Genomic DNA, 20,718 nt, shown 5'->3' with positions numbered 1-20,718 from the left:
ATGCAGATTAAGCAATTTATTTTGTTTATACATTTAATTTGTGAAAAGTCAATTTTTCCCCCTCCATCCCCTACCAGCATGCCACTGTTTCTCACTACTTTAAGCCAAGTGGCTCTACCTGAGTTTGATAGCAGCAGCCACTATTTACTTGTACTTGTAAACATATAGCAGAAACTAGAGCTTGTACCTGAAATAAAATCTACATTTATATGTAGATGTGGTAAATTAGGAATTAAAACTAGAACAAGGAAGATAAGAGTTGTGAAAATTGGGCTAAATCCAAGTGAAGTATCTTTTCTTGCTTGTCAAGTAGGAACAAGGGTTGACAGCCACAATTCATTTATTGAAAAATGACAACTTAATGGAATTAAGATCTTAGAGAAACTGAGCAGTGATCCAATTGGGAAAACTGTCAAAGGCACAACTGACCACATGGGTGTACACATGCCCTGATTAATACACCTTTCTTCTGAATTAGCACTAACTGCATTGCCTACAAATTACTAACCACCATACTGCCTCAAAGGTTATCAGAATTGCATATTCAAAAGTGTTTAATAATGCTCTTCAAATGATAGTGATAAGCAAGCTGTAATACAGGAACCTCTTATCTGAGTATCAATTATCTGACTTAGATAAAGACCATGTTAAGGTCTTGCAAAAACATTACAAAGTGTATTGAATATTCTGATGACCTGTACTTGAAGAACATGTGAAAGTGCTGGTGCTGGCAAAAACACAAGCACCAAGATCAGTGACAAGAATTTTTTTTTTTGAGAAAGGTTAGTCACACAGCCCCTTGCAAAAGTAAGTGCTTTACAGGGTATTCCCATCACTTTACTGAAAAAAGATGATAATGTAAATGCATGCACAAGGCCCTTCTGAGAAGGGAGCACAAGTGAGTTGCATATCAACTTTCTCTGTTCTTAAGTTCTCAGATTGTCAGCCTGTAGAAATTTCACACCCTTTTAAAAAAAATATATAAATGGCTTTTGTCTTTCTATCATGTGTTCAGAAACTGACATGCTCATGTGATTGCAGAAGCTGTTTGGGATCTTGCTTAATGCTGGGATTTCATATGTTTTTGAGGGGGTAAGGGTTTAGTTTTCAGTTTAACTTGCAGTTTGCAGAATGCCAAGATTAGTTTGTTTAAATAGCAGATTCATCAAAAGTATAAATTTAACAACTCCTTTGTTTAAGGTCAAATTGGTTATCTGAATAATCAATTATCCATATGAAGGTACCCATCCATCTTGCTTGGATAATCAAGGTTCCTCTGGAGCATGGAGGTATGTAGGGCTTGTGCGCCATTTAATTGGCAAGCTGTACACACTTTTTGGTTGCTTAGAAATATGGGCTGGGTGCTGGTAGGCAGGACTAGATTGAGTTGGAAATATCTGGTTGGTGTGGACTGTTTCCATTCTGTACATCTGTGACTCTAAATGAACATGAGATTTCATTATGATTCTGAAGAAAAATCTTCTATTCAGCTGCTTAAGTGCATCTGTTTAACATTCACAAACGTTCAGAAATATTTAGTCTAGTGGTGGGAAGGCTTTCAAAAGGATGTCCACGTAAGGCATTTAGCAAAAAATCAAATGTACTGCTGACAGAGAATCCAGTATGATAACTAAGGGAGGCTGAGTTGAACCTGTCACATGCAATTACAGTGTATATCAGAGGTTGCCTAGCATGTACAATGAATCACACTGGAAGCGAATAGTCAACCTGATTCCCCAAGGCACAGCAGGAGCTGCTGTCATGTCACAGCAATCCTGGAACACCCAACAATGTTCCTTATGTGCCCAAATGATTTGCAATCTAGCATAATTAAAACCATCTATATTAACATTCCACTCAAAGAATACTACAGTGCTAAATGTTTTTGCTGTTTATATCCACAGTATTCCATATTTTGTCAAATTCCACTTTGACAGGTTTGTTACTTTTAATAGCTTTTTAAGGAAAATATTGAATCCATGCCATATTAAATTGTCTACAGCCCTCCACAGAAGGAAATGATCAGGAAAAAGCAACAAACCACCGCAGGTTCTAAAGGATTCCTTCATTAATCATTTCAATGATCATCATAGTCACTGTTATCCTGCAAAACCCAAAAGCAACAGATTGCATTCTTGCTGAATTGTCTGCAAATCCTCGCCTTGGCAAAGGCAGGCAACAATGATTCTGTACAAATATTGTACACAACAGCAGCAGATTTTCCGACTTATCAGCAACTAGTGTTCCATAATTCAACATGGTGCCGTCACTTATTAATTCAGGGCCATCATAGAATGAAGCTTCTTGGATAGTTCAGATGTAGAGAGAGCCATCTGCAGGTCCAACATACCCAATCCCAATCAGCAGAACATCTATCAAGGTCCATATTCCAAGCCCTCCGAAGCTGAAGAGTTTGCCAAGACCTTCTTTCCATTGGCCCAAATAGAAGCGGTCAGCTCCAAACCCTCCCAATGTGATGCTGAAATCAAAATTAGAACTTCCATTAAGTAAGCAGGAAATGTTAATCTGTGAGCAGTGTGATCTTGGCTTTCTTGTTCTCACTGCACATGCAAGAAAACTCATTTTATTAATTTAGCCAAAGCAAAATCAAAGAATAGTGTTCTACTAATGTTTCCACTTGAGCTCAAAAACACAGGTACAGGAGTAGGCCATTTAGTTCCACCATTCAATATGATCATGGTTGATTGAACACTTTTATTCATTCGTTTACCAACATCATTTGTTATCAATCTCTATATTGAACATACTGAAAGATTGAGCTTCCACAGCCTTGTAGTATAGAATTCCAAAGACTGTGATCCTCTCATTTTTAAATTAGTTGAAGACTCCCCAACGTATATCTGCTCTGTCTATCCCTTTAAGTATTTTATAAGTCTTAAATGAGTTTACCTCTCAATTCAAAACTTGACAATACAGGCCCAGTTTCCTCAATCCCTCCACGGGAAGCTGCCAAATTTCAGCAGACAATGCGCAAGTGACCTGTGTTCTGGGGTTAACATTTTTGGACTATGAATGAAAGAAAAATCAGCTCGAATTCCTGCTATCAATCACTGTCCACTAACTTTCAGAACACACATGAAAGGATATGGGTGAGCTGAATCAGGTTCGTTCCGCAGTTTAATACATAGAACATTACAGCTCAGTACAAGCTCTTCAGCCTGTGATGTTGCACCAACCTGTGAAACCAATCTGAAGCCCATCTAACCTACACTATTCCTTTATCATCCATACGTTGATCCAATGAGCCTTTAAATGCCTTTAACTTTGGCAAGTCTACTACTGTTGCAGGCAGGGCATTCATAACCTTACTACTCGGAGTAAAGAACCTACCTCTAACATCTGTCCAATAACTATCACCCCCTCAATTTAAAATTACGTCCCCTCGTGCTAGCCATCACCATCTGAGGAAAACGTCTCTCACTATCCACCCTATTTAATCCTCTGACCATCTTTCATGTCTCCATTAAGTCATCTCTCAACCTTCTTCTAATGAAAATAGCCTCAAGTCCCTCAGCCTTTCCTCGGAAGATCTTCCCTCCATACCAGGCAACATCCTGGTAAATCTCCTCTGCACCTTTTCCAATGTTTCCACATCCTTATATAATGCAGCAGCTAGAACTGTACACAATGCTTCAAGAGCAGCCATATCAGATTTTTGTACAGGTGCAGCATGACCTCATGGTTCTAAAACTCAATCCCTCTTCCAATAAAAACTAACAAGGTACTCCTTAATAACCTATCAACCTGGGTGGCAACTTTCAGGGATCTATGCACATGCACAGAGATCTCTCTGGCCATCCACACTACCATTAATCTTACCACTAGCTTAGTACTCTGTATTCCTGTTACTCCTTCCAAAGTGAATCACCTCACACTTTTCCACATTAAATTCCATTTGCCACCTCTCAGCCAACTCTGCAGTTTATCTACGTCCCTTTGTAACCTGCAACATCCTTTGGCACTGACCACAACTCCATTGACTTTCATATCACCTGTAAATTTACTAACCTATCTTTCTATGTCCTCTTCCAGGTCATTTATAAAAATGATAAACAGCAGTGGCCCCAAACAGATCCTTGCGGTACACCACTAGTAACTGAACTCCAGGATGAACAGTTCCCAAAAACCACTACCCTCTGTCTTCTTTCAGCTAGCCAATTTCTGATCCAACCGCTAAATCACCCTCAATCCCAATCCTCTGTATTTTCTGCAAAAGCCTACCAGGAGGAACCTTATCAAACACTTTACTGAAATCCATTTATACCATATCAACTGCTTTACCCTCATCCATCTGTTTGGTCACCTTCTTAAAGAACTCAATTAGATTTTTGAGATACGACCTACCCTTCTCAAAACCGTGTTGACAATCCCTAATCAAATCATTCCTTCTAGATGATTATAAATTCTCTCTCTCATAATCCTTTCCAACACTTTACCCATAACCGAAGTAAGGCTCACTGGTCTATATAATTACCGGGGTTGTCCCTATTACCCTTTTTGAACAAGGGGACAACATTTCCTATCCTCCAGTCTTCTGGCACTATTTCTGTATACAGTGACAGCATAAAGATCAAAGCCAAAGGCTCTGCAATGTCCTCCCTGGTTTCCCATAGAATCCAGGATAAATTCCATCCGATCCAAGGGACTTATCTATTTTCACATTTTCCAGAATTACTAATAGCTCCTCCTTATGAACCTTAATCCCATCTAGTCTAATAACCTGTATCTCAGTATTGTCCTCAACAATATTGTCTTTCTTCTGTGTGAATACTGATGAAAAAAATATTCATTTAGCTTTTATCCTATCTCCTCCGACTCCATGCACAACTTCCACTACTGTCCTTGACTGGCCCTAATCTTATTCAAGGAGAAAGTGAGGACTGCAGATGCTGTAGATCAGAGTCGAGAGTGTGGAGCTGGTAAAGCACAGCAAGTCAGGCAGCCTCAGAGGAGAATCGACGTTTCAGGCAAGAACCCTTCTTGATGAAGGGCTCTTGCCTGAAACGTCAATTCTCCTGCTCTTCAGATGCTGCCTAACCTGCTGTGTTTTTCCAGCACTACACTCTAATCTTGCTGTAGTCATTCTTTTAGTCCTGACATATCTATAAGAAAACTTTAGGGTTTCCTTTGATCCTACCTGCCAATGACTTCTCATGTCCCCTCCTGGCTCCTCTTAACTCTCTGTTTAGGTCCTTCCTGGCTAACCTGTAACTCTCAAGCACCCTAATTGAGCCTTCATATCTCATATTTACATAAGCCTCCTCCTTCCTCTTGACAAGAGATTCAACTTCTTTTGTAAACCACGACTCCCTCGCTCAACCACATCCCCCCTGCCTGCAGGTACATACTTACCAAGGACATGCAATAGCTGTTCCTTGAACAAGCTCCACATTTCAATTGTGCCCATAATCTGCAGTTTCCTTCCCCATCCTATGCATCCTAAATCTTGCTTAATTGCATCATAGTTGCCTTTCCTCCAACTATAACTCTTGCTGTGTGGTATATACCTATCCCTTTCCATTAAAGTAAACGTAACCAAATTGTGGTCACTATCACCAAAGTACTCACTACCTCCAAATCTAACAGGTGGCCAGATTCATTACCCATTATCAAATCCAATATGGCCTCGCCTCTTGTTGGACTATCTACATACTGTGTCAAGAAACCCTCCTGCACACAGTGGACAAAAACTGACCCATCACAAGTACTCAAACTATAGAGGAACCTCAATTATCCGAAGTCCATGGGCAGGCAGGTTTTCATTCAGATAATTGATTATTCGATTAATTGATTTGACCTTAAACAAAGGAAGCCACGCTGCCTAGAAGTGCATTAAAAAGCATGTTTACAGAGTTTTTATTTCACTCAATCGCTAAAATTTGTACGAACACTGGCTATCTTGTAACAGTGTATCTCCCAAAAATGCAATTGAACAAAGTTGGTGTCATTGATATCAAGTAGTGCACCAGCTGCAGAACCAGAAGTAATGTGCCTGTTCTTGTTGCTACTCCCCACTGCCCTGCAGGCCACGCCATTAGCTACTGCCCAACCACCTCCCTTGCTGCTGGCCACCTCAACTGTGTTGTCGGCCAGTGCCTGAATCACCATTTTGCGAAGGTAGTGGGGCAGTGAGTGCGCTGGCAGGCAATACACGGGTCAACAGTATTGAAATCGATCTTCAGGGCAGCAGGATACTATACGATGTAAGGACTACAGAAGTTCTGCAGCATTGCTTGAAGTGATGTCACAAGCACTGGGACCGCGTGGCTGTGAGTATGTTCTATGCAGTTGTAATATTAAATTTAAGCCTCTTTAAATTCCACTCAAAATTACAGACATAGAAACGTATGAAATAGAAGCAGGAATAGTCCATTTGGCCCTTCAAGCCTACTCAGCTATTCATTACGACATGGCTGATCTTTCAACTAGCCGAATCCCAGTTTTCCCCCATATCCTTTGACCCCTTTAGTTCCAAGTATTATATACAAATTCTTCTTGATATCATTCAATGTTTGACATAGCCTCAAATTCATACAACCCATCTGTATTAGTCTTGAACTTCATATCCTCTTTGATGTATCTTCCTACCCATCTTTATATCATCTCTAAATTTAGTTATCAGATCTTTGTTCCATTGTCTAAATCATTTACATAAATTGTAAAAACTGAAGCTCTCGCACAGACGTTTGCAGAATTCCACTTGTCACATCTTGCCAATCAGAAAAAAAGGCCCATTTATGTCTACTGTTTATTTTCTGCCAGCCAACACCCTATCCAAGTCTCTACACCACTGGCTTCTACTTTGTGCAATAACCTTTTTCTAAGTACAGAACATCAATGGGCTTACACTTAGCTATAGTGTATGTTCCTTCTTCAAAAAAATTGGTTAAACATGATTTTGCTTTTATAAAACCATACTGATTCTTCCTAGTTACCCTGAATTTTTCCCAAGTTCCTAGCTATAACCTCCCTCATGATCAATATTGGTGTCTTCCCAACAATGCGACCCTTTCTTCAATCAGTATCCAGGTTCACTTCAGCCAGCTCAGCTTTCATGCCCACATGGTTGCCCTTATTTAAGTTTAAAATGCTAGTCTTCAACACACTCCTCTCCTTTATTTGAGGTAATCAGTGTATATAATCAATTACCTAAAAAATTTATTCAAAGGCTTAATTTCCTTTTTTATATCCTTTATTAATCTTAGGGCAGGACTAATGGTAAGATTCTAGGGATTGTTGCTGAACAAAGAGATTTTGGAGTGCAGATTCATAGTTCCTTGAAAGTGGAGTCGCAGGGAGAAAGGATAATGAAGGCGGTGAGATTTGGTATGCTTTCCTTTATTGCTCAGAGCATGGAGTATAGGAGTTGGGACATCATGTTGCAGGTGTACAGACATCGGTTAGGCCACTTTTGGAATACTGTGTGGAATTCTGATCTCCCTCCTATTAGAAGGATGTTGTGAAACTGGAAAGAGGTTAGAAAAGATTTACAAGAACGTTGCCAGGGTTGGAGGTTTTGAATTATAGAGAGAGGTCGAACATGCTGAGGTTTTCCTTGGAGCATTGGAGGCTGAAGGATGACCTTATAGAGATTTATAAAATCATGAAGGGCATGGATTGGGTAAATAGACAGGGTCTTTTCCCTCGGGTGGGGGAGTCCAGATCTAGAGGGCAGAGGTTTAGGGTCGGAGGGGAAAAATTTAAAAGGGACCTAAAGGGCAACATTTTCCACACGGAGGGTGGTGAGTGAATGGAATGAGTTACCAGAGGAAGTGGTGGAGGCTGGGACAATTCTAATATTTAAAAGACATTTGGATGGGTATATGAATGGGAAGGGTTTAGAGGAATTGGGCCCAATGCTGGCAAACGGGACTGGATTAAATTAGGATATTTGGTCATCACGGACAAGTTGGACCAAAAGATCTGTTTCCATGCTGTATGTTTCTATTGGTCTCTACTAAACAGTTAGCTTCTTCCCCTGAGTAAGAACCAATACTTGGAGGATGACTAAGTTGAGAAAAAAATCACAAGCAAAATAGTGTCACCCTCCCCTCCATACACAATTCTTCTAATCAGCAAATTCTCAGCACTCTGTTCAAAGCGCAACTTAGTGTCAAGTCACACTAAGGTGCATGGCTTTATATATTTCTGAAAAGGAATGGCTTGACCCCAGTTGCAGAACAAAACAGTTTTAATTGTTTTCCTTAATTACCTCACTTCAACTGCTCTTCCAGTGGAGACTTTGTAAAACACAGTTTTGTAAACTTAGAATTGAAACAGTATTTTAATTAAATATTAAATAAACAAATTTCTAAAATTAAGAGATTTAGATTCCCCATGTTCCAGAACCTGCCCAGCTGTAGCAAAGCTGTTCTAGTAATTCCAGAACCCTGACATTATTGACAATGTAGAACATTATCCACACATGTCCTTTCATAAAAGACAAGACAAATCCAATCCAGCCAATTAAGATCCCAGTCTGCTCTATTATCAGCAAAATGATGGAAGGGATCATCGACAATGTAAGATGGTTGTGATTATTGGTGGTCAATCATCTCAGTCTCAAGACATCTTTGTAGAAGTTTGTCAAGGTAGAGTCCTGGACCCAACCATCTTCAGTTGCTTCATTAATTCCCTCTATTATAAAGTCAGAAGTAGGGATATTCGCTCATGACTGCATAATGCTTGGACACTTGCAACTCAGTTATTGGACCAGATATAACAATAGATTCAGCAAATATCACTATTGTAGCAAGAGCAGAGTTACAGGCTGAAAATTCTGTGACAAGTACTTCGCTTTTGATTCCCAAAGCCTGTCCAATAACTAGAAGGCATAAAATTAGGTGTGACTTTGCATTTGCCTGAATGACTACAACGTCAACAACACAGAAGCTCAAAAGCAAACAATGCACTGTAACAACTCATCAACGATCCCTTAAACAGCAGCTTCCAAACATGCAATTTCTGCCACTAAGGACTGCAATTCATAGGAACACCACCAATTGCAAGTTTCTCTCCTAGCATTTCATTCTAAATTGGAGCTACAGAAACAGTTTCTTTTTAAGTCACTCAGTCAATATCCTAGAACTCCAATAACAGGATTGTGGGTGTACCTACATTCTGTGGACTGCAGTGGTTGCAAAAGGCAATTATAATTAAGATATTTCAGGATAGGCAATAAATGTTAGCTTAAGCCAATAAAGCCCACATCTGTGAAAAAATAAATAACATGTTTCAGATTGTTTAAACTATCAAATGCTTCAATTGAGAGAAACTCTCCCCTCTAATGGGAGAGTCCAAAACAAAGAAGGAAAACATAAGAAGAGAGCAGCAATTCAAGAATCATGCCTGGAAGACTTCTTCACACAAATGGCAATGTAAGACAGCAACTCTGCCTAAAAAGCTACTGAGGTCAACTGAAAATGTAACCAAGTCAAATTCATAGATTTTTGATCGCCAAGTATCCACTGGGTCTTAGAACTGAGGTTACTAGATGGAGTTAGAAATTAGATCAACAATGACCGAAATCAGATCTGGGAGTCACTTTTATGAATTCACAGTTCAGAATTGCTGAATACATTCGGGATCTTGAAAAGTCCTATCAAACGATTGGAACTGTTGAAAAACAATAAATGACACAAATGCAGCAATTTCCATTAAAGAAATCTGCACCAATTCCAGAAATAACCATTATATGGTTAACGTGAGACTCAGCAAATAATTACTTTAAATCAATGTGTTCAGCGATGCTATAATACACCTCCAGGACAAGGTAGGACTTGTACTCAAATCCTTTGGCCCAGAAGTTACCACTGCATTACAATACCTCCAAGACTCAGGAAATATATGAGCTCAATCACCTGAAACCAAGCCTCAATACCCATTAACTGTCTCTAGGAGCCACTACAGATGGAGAATGGGAGGAAAGAAAGGGCAGATTAGGTCATACAAATGAATAAATACTTCTTTGTGAAAATGAAACTGTCTACAGAGGAACCTCAATTGTCCGACATTGATCATCCAAACATTGGATTATCCGGCAAGATTCCAAGGTCCCAATGTTTGGTGAAACTATGTTATCTAGCATTCTATTATCCGGAATTCAATTAACCGAACAAAATACTGGCCGCCAGTGTCCTTCGGATAATCGAGGTTCCTCTGCATAAGCTGTAGGTAAGTACAGGGCGTTATCATTCAATTTAAAGCAAATGTTTTTGTGGTACCATTTTGGGTACTGAACATCACAACTGCCTGTCAGCATTTAACAATAGTATGAAAAAGCTTTAGAAAAGTTTTCAGACAGAAACTTAAATGCCTCTCCTTCCTCAGGCAGCTGAGGAAATTTGGCATGACGACAAATACCCTTGCCAACTTTTAAAGGTGCGCCATCGAGAACATTCTGTCTGGATGTATTACTACCTGGTATGGCAACTGTACTGTTCAAGATCGGAACCAATTAGAGAGTGGTGAACTCAGCCCGGACAATCACAAAGGCCAACCTTCCATCTACAGAATCCATCTCCCAGGCCCGCTGTTAAGGAAAGACCGCCAGCATTCTCAAAGATCAATCCCACCCTGGCAATGTTTTCCTACAACCTCTACCATCAGGAAGAAGGTACAGAAGCCTGAACACGCACCTGCCGGTCTCGTAACAGTTTCTACTATACTGTTGTTAGAATACTGAATGGACTCACAAACTCTTAACATTCCCCAATACCTGTGTTTTTGTTTTTGCTGCTGTTTACATATTATTTACTTATCTATGCTCCTTAACTATGTGATCTACTTGTATCGCTTGCAAGACAAAGCTTTTCGCTGTGCCTCAATACACGTGACAATAAATTAAATTCAATTAAACCAAAAAATAACATATCATCACAAGTTCTCACCTCAGAGCTAATGCAGTTGACCACTTGTAACCTCCTGTCCAATTGCAATACATCTTCTTTTGAAATGTACGATTTCCTGAGGAACAATCATTTCATTCTGAGAATCAGACTTTACACATCAATTTCTCTCAGGTTAGCCTTTATCAATAGGGTTGATTAATCATTGACAAAGGCATGCTTTACACTCGAAAAAAGTTAAATAAAATGTATTATGGAATAACAGTCACAGAAACACACAGTCACCATCCACTTGTACAAAGCCTTCACATGACAGCTATCAGTTGCTCTAGTAACCATGTATACATCACAGAAAACTAAACTGACAAATCAGAAATTGCTGGAAAAACTCAGCAGGTCTGGCAGCACCTGTTAAGAGAATGAAGAGTTAATGGGTCCAATGATTACTTTTCAGAAGCTAGAAAAAGGTTGATATATATGCTAGAGAAGGGGTTTGGTAGTGGGGGTGGAGGTGGGGTTGGGGGTGGTATGGAAGTGTAAATGATAGGTGGAGATGAAGCCCAGATAGAAAGAAAAACACTTGGGCAGATAAAGGAATGTGTAAAAGGTCAAGCTGGGAAAATAAACAGCTGCTAATGGAGACTGATAACAGCTGACAATGAGTTGTTTGTGCTAGCAGTCAATGTGGTGAGCATGCCTGGTGTAAGATGAGAGAATGTGCTCAGATTCTAAAATTATTGAACTTGATGAGTTCAGAAGGTTGCAGAGTTCCCAATCAGAAAATGAGGTGGTATTCTCCCAGGTTGCACCAAGCTTCGCTTGAGTACTATCGCAAGCTCTTTGTCTAATCCCTTTCCACTTACATGCGCTTTATGCCAGTTTCAGAATTTCCAGTTTGGAGGCTCCAGCCACTACATCTTCACCATGGGTATGCAATCTCTTTTACATGCCCATCCCTTATTAGGCTGGTCTAAGGGCTCTCGTTTCTTCTTGGAAAAAAGGCCTGAACCACCCTCATCCACCACCACTCTTCTCCACTCAACCTCACTTTGAACTTATCCTTTACATCTTCCCACTTTCTTCAGGTCAAAGGGGTGGTCTCCAGTAGTGTAATGAGTCCAGCTATTCTGGTCATTTTGTGTCACTCACTCTCTCTCTCTCTCACACACACACACACACACACACACACACACACACACACACAGTCGCTGTCACCTTCACCTGATCCATCACGGACTCCTTTCTTCTCTTCCTTGACATCTATTTCTACTTCAGGGGAGAGGCTGGCCATCAATATTCACCATAAAAGCTCACTGACTCCCACACAGTTATCTGAACTATACATCGTCACACCCTGCTTCCTGTAACAACTCTTATTTCATTCTCCCAGGTCCTCCATTTCTGTCAATCTGTTCCGATGATGCCAATTTCGAGAAGGGTGCCTCCAAAATGATCACCTTCTTCCTCAACCAAGGATTCCCACCACCGTGACTGATGGGGCCCTCAGCCATGTCCGACCCATCTCCCATACTTCAGCCCTCATTCCCTTCACTTCCTCCCAATAATGTCCCCCTTGTTCTCACCTACCATCCCACCTGCATCTACATTCAAAGGATCATTAGCTGCCATTTCTTCCACTAGCAGATACATATTCCCCTCCCGCCCCTTGTTATCTCTTTACCCCAACCTTCACACATCAGGCCCTGTCATCACATGGACTGCCACCAAAAAAAATTATTGTTAGCCACTAACAGTCCTCATTAGCAGCTGTTCATTCTTCCCAGCTGACCTTTACCCCGTCCTTTGTCTGCCCAACTGTTTTCCTCTGTATCGGGACTCCATCTCTGCCTATTGTTTACTCTTTTCCCCTCCCCCACCCCTTCTCTAACATAAATAGAACAACCGCAATTATCCAAACGACACAGGCCAACAGTATTTTGTTCGGATAATCAAGTGTTTTAATCTGATGGCCGCGGGGATCGGCCCAAGCATGGGGACCTTGAGATTTTGTTCGGATAATCGATTTTTGGATAACGATGATTGTACTGTATACCAATCTTTTCCTTGCGACAATCAGTTTCGAAGAGGAGTCACTGGACCTGAAACATAATTCTGTTGTCTCTCCTTAGACACTGCCAAACCTGGTGAATTTTTTTCCAGCAATTTCTGATTTTGTTTCTGATTTCCAGTTTCTGCAGTTCTTTGATTTTTTTTGTTCTTAAAACTAAACAGACAAGTCAGCCAGTTTTTATCTCAAGTCTCTGTTGAAGTTTAGGATTGGTAATGATAGCTAGGGGAATCAAGGGGATAGAGCAAACTAGACATATGTCTTGCTGCCAGCTTGACTACTATTTGTAGTAACTTTCTCAGCATAAAACTCAGCATGCCAGTTTTAAATTTATTTTCTGTATTTGTCTTAAAATTTTAACGATCCATGTATATCAACTCAAGTTATTCTGGGCTGTTTCTATCACATTATTCCAGTCAATAAAAAAGTGGAAACTAACTATTTTCATTTGTAAGGACTGCCACAATGCAACCTCTCGCTCCATATATCTTTCTGAATACACTCTCAACACCAACTGTCTATAAAAGGTCACTTACCAAGACAATGCACGTGCTCCAAAGCTGTGCAGTTGAAAATAAAATGTTTGCGTGGGCACTGCACCGTCTTGCATTTGGTCGTGTTTTTGCACCGGTATTCAGTAGGTGGCAGTTGCCAACAGAATTGACAGATCATTGCAATTTGAAATGTTTTCTGTTTCATCTTATTTTCATCCTGAGTGTGAAAACAGTATCATACAGAAACATAAGAGTTGAAAAATAATGATATAAAGGTTCCTATGAAGTCCTCAAGACCAAAAGAAATAGGAACAAAAGAAGGCTGTTCAGCCTCATCATTCAATTGCATCATGGCTGATCCAACACTCCTCACTTCCACTCTCCTATCTTATCCTCATAACCCTTGATTCCTCCAACTGGTCAAGAATCCATCTATCTCAGTTTAAATATACACAAGAACTTGGCCCCCACAGCATTCTTGCAGGGAGTTTCAAAGACTGTCAACCTGCAGAGAAAAAAATCCTCCTATCTCAGTCTTAAATTAGTTCTCAGACTCTGCCCTCTGGTCTCCCATGAGGGGAAACATCCTCTCAGCTTTTACCCTTTCAAGCCCCTGAAGAATCCTACAGATAGCATGAGAGAGTGTGCACGCGAGTGAGAGAGAGAGCACGCACGGAGAGACAGAGAGAGACCGCGTGAAGAGAGAGGGAGAGAGAGTGAGAGCTCAAGGGAGCACAGGAGAGAGCTCACAAGAGTGCGAGTGAGAGAGCGCGAGAGCGAAACAGCAAGAGCAAGCGTGAAAGCGCATGCAAGAGAGATCGGGTGCATGAGAGAGAGAGAGCGGAGAACGAAGGCGCGAGAGAGCAAGAACGTGAGAGCTCGAGAACGCAAGAGAGAGCCAGCACACAGGACAGAGATAGAGAGCACGAGAGAGAGCACGCATGGGAGAGAGAGCACGCGAGACAGACAGCGCAGGGAAGAGCGAGCGCGGCACAGAGCGAGTGTGTGGGACAGAGCGAGCGCGACAAGAGCACGACAAACAGCAAGAGAGAGCGCGTGAAAAAGAGAGAGTGCAAGAGAGAGCTCAACTCGGCGAGCACGAGAGCGAGCCAGCGCGAAGGATAGAGAGTGAGCGCAAGAGAGAGAGCGCGAGTGCAAGCACGCAGGAGGCAAAGGTGGAGAGCATGCAGGTGAGAGCACGCTCGAGCGCTGGAGAGAGAGAGTGCGAGAGAGGGAGTGAGCATGAGAGAGAGAGCGAGAGCGAGAGCGAGAGTGAGCGCACGAGACAGCCACAGCGCGAGAGAGCGAGAACGAGCAAGCATGGGACAGCCAGCGCGCAGGACATAGAGAGCAAGTGCGAGAGAGAGTACGCAAGAGTCATAGAGATGTACAGCATGGAAACAGACCCTTTGGTCCAACCTGTCCATGCCGACGAGCTATCCCAACCCAATCTAGTCCCACCTGCCAGCAACCGGCCTATATCCCTCCAAACCCTTCCTATTCATATATCCATCCAAATGCCTCTTAAATGCTGCAATTGTACCAGCATCCACCACATTCTCTGGCAGCTCATTCCGTACACGTACCACCCTCTGCGTGAAAAAGTTGCCCCTTAGGTCTCTTTTATATCTTTCCCCTCTCACCCTAAACCTATGCCCTCTAGTTCTCGACTCCTCAAACCCAGGGAAAAGACTTTGTCTAGGGATTATGATAGTAAATAAGTGGTTGATGTGGGGAAAATGTACAATATTGAGAATGTACAAAGCACTGTCTCTCTCTCTCTCTCTCTCTCTCTCTCACGCGTGCACAAAGAGCATGGAGAGAAGGCAAGAAGCCATACTGAATGATCATACTGAGTGGCAGAGAAACGTGAAGGAGTGAAAGACCTTTTTCCTGCACCTATTTTCTATATTTGCATGTATTCCAGTAAGAGTTAAGGGACTGAGTTGCCGAGTTTTGTTCCTAAAGGTTTATTTTCACTTCCAGAATGGTTTTGGAATAGCAAATAACTTTGACAGAAGAAAGTTAAGTCCAAAAGCACCAAATGTGACAGATGAATGTTTAAACTTCAGTGGCAGATACATTCATGTCTGTATCCCTCAGATACAGTATAGAAAAAATTACTGCCAGCAATGAGGAAGAGTGACAATTTTACTGAAGGCAATAACATCAAGGGAAGACTTGGACAAATTGAGAGAAACATAACATGTAAAATATTGTATCTTTCTATTCACTGACTGGTCTACAGTGCATTCAACCACTTTCCCACCCAACCCCCGATGATAACAGAAGCTCTGATGCTCTGTACTTTACTAGTTCTCCCCTAGGTACAAATGTCCTGCATTTCACCTATAGTCATCACACATAATTATTAGAACATAGAAAAATACAGCGCAGTACAGGCCCTTTGACCCTCGATGTTGCGCCGATACAAGCCCACCTAACCTACTAGCCCACTATCCTTCATATGTCTATCCAATGCCAATTTAAATGCCCATAAAGAGGGAGAGTCCACCACTGCTACTGGCAGGGCATTCCATGAACTCACGAGTAAAGAATCTACCCCTAACATCTGTCCTATACCTACCACCCCTTAATTTAAAGCTATGCCCCCTCGTAATAGCTGACCCCATACGTGTATATTCTACTAATATACATTGTGTCTTTCTAATCAGATACATCAGGCAATTTTAACTTTTTTAAATGTCCTATATTAGTAAGTTAAAACAACCTTCAAACAAAACTAAGAAGTTGGCACAAATTTAATAATCTATATCATCAAAATCCCCAGGCACTGTAGAAAATGGTTTACTCACAACACACTGTACACCTGGCTTGACTGTACAGTTGAATAACGTTTCTTTTCCATAGATGCAGTTCCAATTCAGTGAACAATTCATGCAAACTGGAGGCAATTTCCCACAAAGTCCAGCACTGGGACAGTTTGACAGGTAGGACAGTTCCGTGGTTACTGCTAGAAATAGAGACAGAGTTGCACAGTTAAGATTAGATACGTTCTACTTCAGAAAATATTGTTACAATTGATCGATAGCAATAAATGTTAATAGAAGGAAAAAGATAGAAGATGCACTTTATCGTATACATCCTTACAGTCTGCACGATAAGCAGGGGTAGTGCCCAGGGTGGCAGCCAGGCTAGTAGATGGAAATGCAGCATCTTTTGGTGACAGCATCCCGTCAGGTTCCTGTGTACCTCGAGAATCTGTTGGAAAATGTTTACACTGCATTCAGGCTGAAATATGTGTATCATACACCAAAACACCAGCAATAACTGAAAGAGGCCACAATGTTTAATAGTAAAGAAATGCAATCGTCTCAGTCAGATATTCTTGATGATTAGCTGAAAATGTGTTGCTGGTTAAAGCACAGCAGGTTAGGCAGCATCCAAGGAACAGGAAATTCGACGTTTCGGGCATAAGCCCTTCATCAGGAATGATTAGGTGAGAGAGTCAGAAGGCTCTCGTGTTGTGATGGTAGCATCTCGCCCTCTGGGCTAGAGAGTCCGGGTTCAAAGTCAGGTGGGGTGGGCGGGTGGGGAATGGGGGGGTGGTGGGCGGGTGGGGAATGGGGGGGTGGTGGGCGGGTGGGGAATGGGGGGGTGGTGGGCGGGTGGGGAATGGGGGGTGGTGGGCGGGTGGGGGATGGGTGGGGTGTGGTTGGGTGGGGGATTGGTGGGGTGTGGTTGGGTGGGGGATTGCTGGGGGGGGTGAAGTGAGGGGGGTGGAGTGGGAGGGGGGTGGAGTGGGGTGGGGGTGGAGTGGAGTGGGGTGAGGGTGGAGTGAGGGTGGTGAGGGTGGAGGTGGAATGGGGGGGTGGAGTGAGGGGGAGTGGAGTGGGGTGGGGGTGGAGTGAGGGTGGTGAGGGTGGAGGTGGAATGGGGGGGTGGAGTGAGGGGGAGTGGAGTGGGGTGGGGGTGGAGTGAGGGTGGTGAGGGTGGAGGTGGAATGGGGGGGTGGGGGTGGAATGGGGGGGTGGGGTGGAGTGAGGGGGCGGGCCGGGGGGGGGGGAAGGTCAGACGATGACACAATGACAGTTTATTTCTGCTGCCGGATGTGACTCCCCCGCAGGCGAACAGCTCCCGAAGACCAGGCACTAGCCGCTGAACTTGACACTGTCTGACAGCCCCTTGGGCCTTCCGCTGTCCCGGACTCACCAGCCTTCAAGAGCCCGAACAACTGCCACAAAACCAGGGCCCAATCGAGAACCTTCCACACCGCCATTGCACCCAACCATCGACTAATCGGAGCACAGGAACCACCAACCAATCGGAGCATAGGAACCACCAGCCAATCGGAGCACAGGAACCACCAGCCAATCAGATCACAGGAACCACCACCCTATCGGAGCACAGGCACCACCAGCCAATCGGGGTACAGGAACCACCAGCCAATCGGGGTACAGGAACCCAGCCAATCGGATTAACTGGTGATGAAGGGGCGGTCCTACTATTTCCAACAAAAACTGAAACAGAAACTAACAGCAGAAACGGGAGAGAAATTGCTGGAAAATGTCTGTGGAGTGAAATCAAAGTTAACGTTTCGGGTCGTATGACCCTTGTTCAGTTTTTGAGTTCCGAGGATCTTCTGTTTTTGTTTCTGATTTAAAGCATCTGTAGTTCTTTCTGTTTTTATTGAGAAACTCAGCAATTAGAGTCATAGAGATGTACATCAGGGAAACAGACCCTCGGTCCAACCTGTCCACCTGACCTGATATCCTAAATTAATCCAGTCACATTCGCCAGGTTCAGTAGCATCTGTAGAGAGAAAATAAAATTCATGTTTTGGGTTCAGAGACTTTTTTTTCAAAATGCCTACAATGTGGAGGCAGGCCACTCAACCCATTCTCCAAAGAGCATCCCACCCTGACCCAACCTCCTACCCTATCCCTAGGAGAAGGTGAGGACTGTAGATGCCGGAGATCAGAGTTGAGTGTGGTGCTGGAAAAACAGCAGGGCAGGTTGCACCTGAGGAGCAGGATAATCAACATTTCGGGCATCAGCCCCTCAGGAACCCATTCCTGATGAAGGGCTTATACCCAAAACATCGATTCCCCTGCTCCTCAGATGCTGCCTGATCTGCTGTGCTTTTCCAGCACCACACTCTCAACTCCTACCCTATCCCTGTAACCCTACATTTCCCATGGCTTATCCACCTAACGTACATATCCCTGAACACTATAGGCAATTTACCATTGCCAACTGTGAGAGGAAACCAGAGCACCCATATGGCCACAGGGAAAATGTACAAACTCCACACAGTCACCTGAGGGTGGAATTGAACTCAAGTCTCTCATGCTGTAAGGCAACAGTGCTATCTGTTGTGTAACCTTCCGAACGTGACTGCGAGAATGGCTGAGTTGCTTTTGAGCACTAAGGGTAAGCAGAATCTATAAGTATATATAAGGTGGAGACAGATAGATTCTTGTTAAGCAAGAGAATTTTTTTTATTTCAAAAATATATTTTATTCATGAAATTATTTTGATATCTATACAATTGGTGATGCTATTCAAATATATACATTCCTTTTCTTTACATATAGAGATCGGACTTAATCATTCATATAAACAAGTCTGTACATTGACCATTCAGATATTTAGCTGAGATGTCAGCGGAGCCTGATTACTGAGTAGGCCCCCTGTTCTTGGGCAGGCAGCTATTACACAGTGGTCTTTCCCCACCACGCCTTGGCGGCAGCTGCCCCGAGCTTCAGTGCATCCCTCAACACGTAGTCCTGGACCTTGGAATGTGCCAGCCCGCAACACTCAGTCAGGGTCAGCTCCTTCAGCTAGAAGAACAACAGGTTTCGGACCGACCAAAGAGCGTCTTTGACCGAGTTGATGATCCTCCAGGCACAGTTGATGTTCGTCTCGGTGTGTGTCCCGGGGAACAGACCGTAGAGCACGGAGTCCCGCGCTGCTCGGGACGAACCTCGACAAACACCACTGCATTCCTCTCCAGACTTCCTTTGCATAGACACATTCCAGAAGGAGTTGTGTGACAGTCTTGTCCCGTCTGCAGCTGCTTCTAGGGCAGCATGCGGTGCGGCTGAGAGTCCGGGCGTGCATAAAGGATCTCACAGGCAGAGCCCTTCTCACCACCAGCCAAGCCATGTCTTGCTGCTTGTTGAAAAGTTCTGGCGATGAGGAATTCTGCGAAATGACTTTGACAGTCTGCTCAGGGAACCGCTCGATAGGATCCGCCCTCTCCTTTTCCCGAAGGGTCTCAAGGACACTACGTGCTGACCACTTCCTGATGGACTTGTGGTCAAAGGTGTTTTTCTTCATAAACTTCTCCACGAAGGACAGGAGATACGGAACGGTCCAACTACTCGGAACGTTGACAGATTGATGGAGCCACACACAAAGGTGGCCATCAGGGTGAGGGTGGCAATGGTATTTTTTCCCCTGTTGCCCAGATCTTTATACATGGTGTCCCTTCGGACCCGGTCCATCTTTGATCTCCACATGAAAGATGGCCCGGGTGACTGCGGTGGCACAGGTTCTGGGAAAAGGCCAGACCTAGAACATAGAACATAGAACGATACAGCACAGAACAGGCCCTTCGGCCCATGATATTGTGCCGAACATTTGTCCTAGCTTAAGCACCTATCCATGTACCTATCCAATTGCTGCTTAAAGGTTACCAATGATTCTGACTCTGCCACTCCCACAGGCAGCGCATTCCATGCCCCCACCACTCTCTGGGTAAAGAACCTACCCCTGACATCCCCCCATACCTTCCACCCTTCACCTTAAATTTATGTCCCCTTGTAACACTTTGTTGTACCCGGGGAAAAAGTCTTTGACTGTCTACTCTATCTATTCCCCTGATCATCTTATAAACCTCTATCAACTCACCCCTCATCCTTCGCTGTTCCAATGAGAAAAGCCCTAGCACTCTCAACCTATCCTCGTTCGACCTATTCTCCATCCCAGGCAACATCCCGGTAAATCTCCTCTGCACCCTCTCCAAAGCTTCCACATCTTTCCTAAAATGAGGCAACCAGAACTGCACACACTACTCCAAATGTGGCCTTACCAAGGTCCTATACAGCTGCAACATCATCTCACGACTCATGAATTCAATCCCTCGCACCATAGGCCTTCTTACAAGCTCTATCCACCTGAGTGGCAACTTTCAAAGATCTATGAACATAGACCCCAAGATCCCTCTGCTCCTCCACCTTACTAAGAACCCTACCGTTAACCCTGTATTCCGCATTCTTATTTGTCCTTCCAAATTGGACAACCTCACACTTGACAGGGTTGA

General features: G+C 43.2%; 1 protein-coding gene across 2 annotated transcripts; it reads right to left on the bottom strand.

The window, feature by feature from the left end:
- Positions 1-61: 61 nt before the first annotated feature.
- On the bottom strand, positions 62-17,700 carry tm2d3 (TM2 domain containing 3). 2 transcript variants are annotated; one of them, XM_060853759.1, is made up of 6 exons: positions 17,604-17,700; positions 16,542-16,652; positions 16,247-16,404; positions 13,473-13,647; positions 10,911-10,986; positions 62-2,479 (listed from the first exon to the last, which is right to left on the bottom strand). In XM_060853759.1, exons 1-6 carry the CDS (start codon positions 17,668-17,670, stop codon positions 2,314-2,316), a joined length of 753 nt encoding a protein of 250 aa, XP_060709742.1. In that variant the 5' UTR covers positions 17,671-17,700; the 3' UTR covers positions 62-2,313. The 2 variants fall into 2 exon arrangements, with proteins under 2 accessions (XP_060709742.1, XP_060709743.1); XM_060853760.1 differs by having other exon boundaries at positions 16,247-16,401.
- Positions 17,701-20,718: the final 3,018 nt, after the last annotated feature.

Source organism: Hemiscyllium ocellatum, chromosome 42 (assembly GCF_020745735.1).
Source record: "Hemiscyllium ocellatum isolate sHemOce1 chromosome 42, sHemOce1.pat.X.cur, whole genome shotgun sequence".
Classification (NCBI taxonomy): domain Eukaryota; kingdom Metazoa; phylum Chordata; class Chondrichthyes; order Orectolobiformes; family Hemiscylliidae; genus Hemiscyllium; species Hemiscyllium ocellatum.
This window is presented reverse-complemented; position numbering and strand designations above follow the sequence as displayed.

What these genes read in the sequence shown, in the direction of transcription:
- tm2d3 (XM_060853759.1), bottom strand. Translation starts at nt 17,670, where the DNA reads ATGGCGGTGTGGAAGGTTCTCGATTGGGCCCTGGTTTTGTGGCAGTTG. An exon ending in GTTCGGGCTCTTGAAGGCTG is followed by an intron (nt 16,653 to 17,603) that starts GTGAGTCCGGGA and finishes ATTTTCCAACAG; the next exon opens with ATTCTCGAGGTACACAGGAA. An exon ending in GGAGCACGTGCATTGTCTTG is followed by an intron (nt 10,987 to 13,472) that starts GTAAGTGACCTT and finishes ATTGTTCCTCAG; the next exon opens with GAAATCGTACATTTCAAAAG.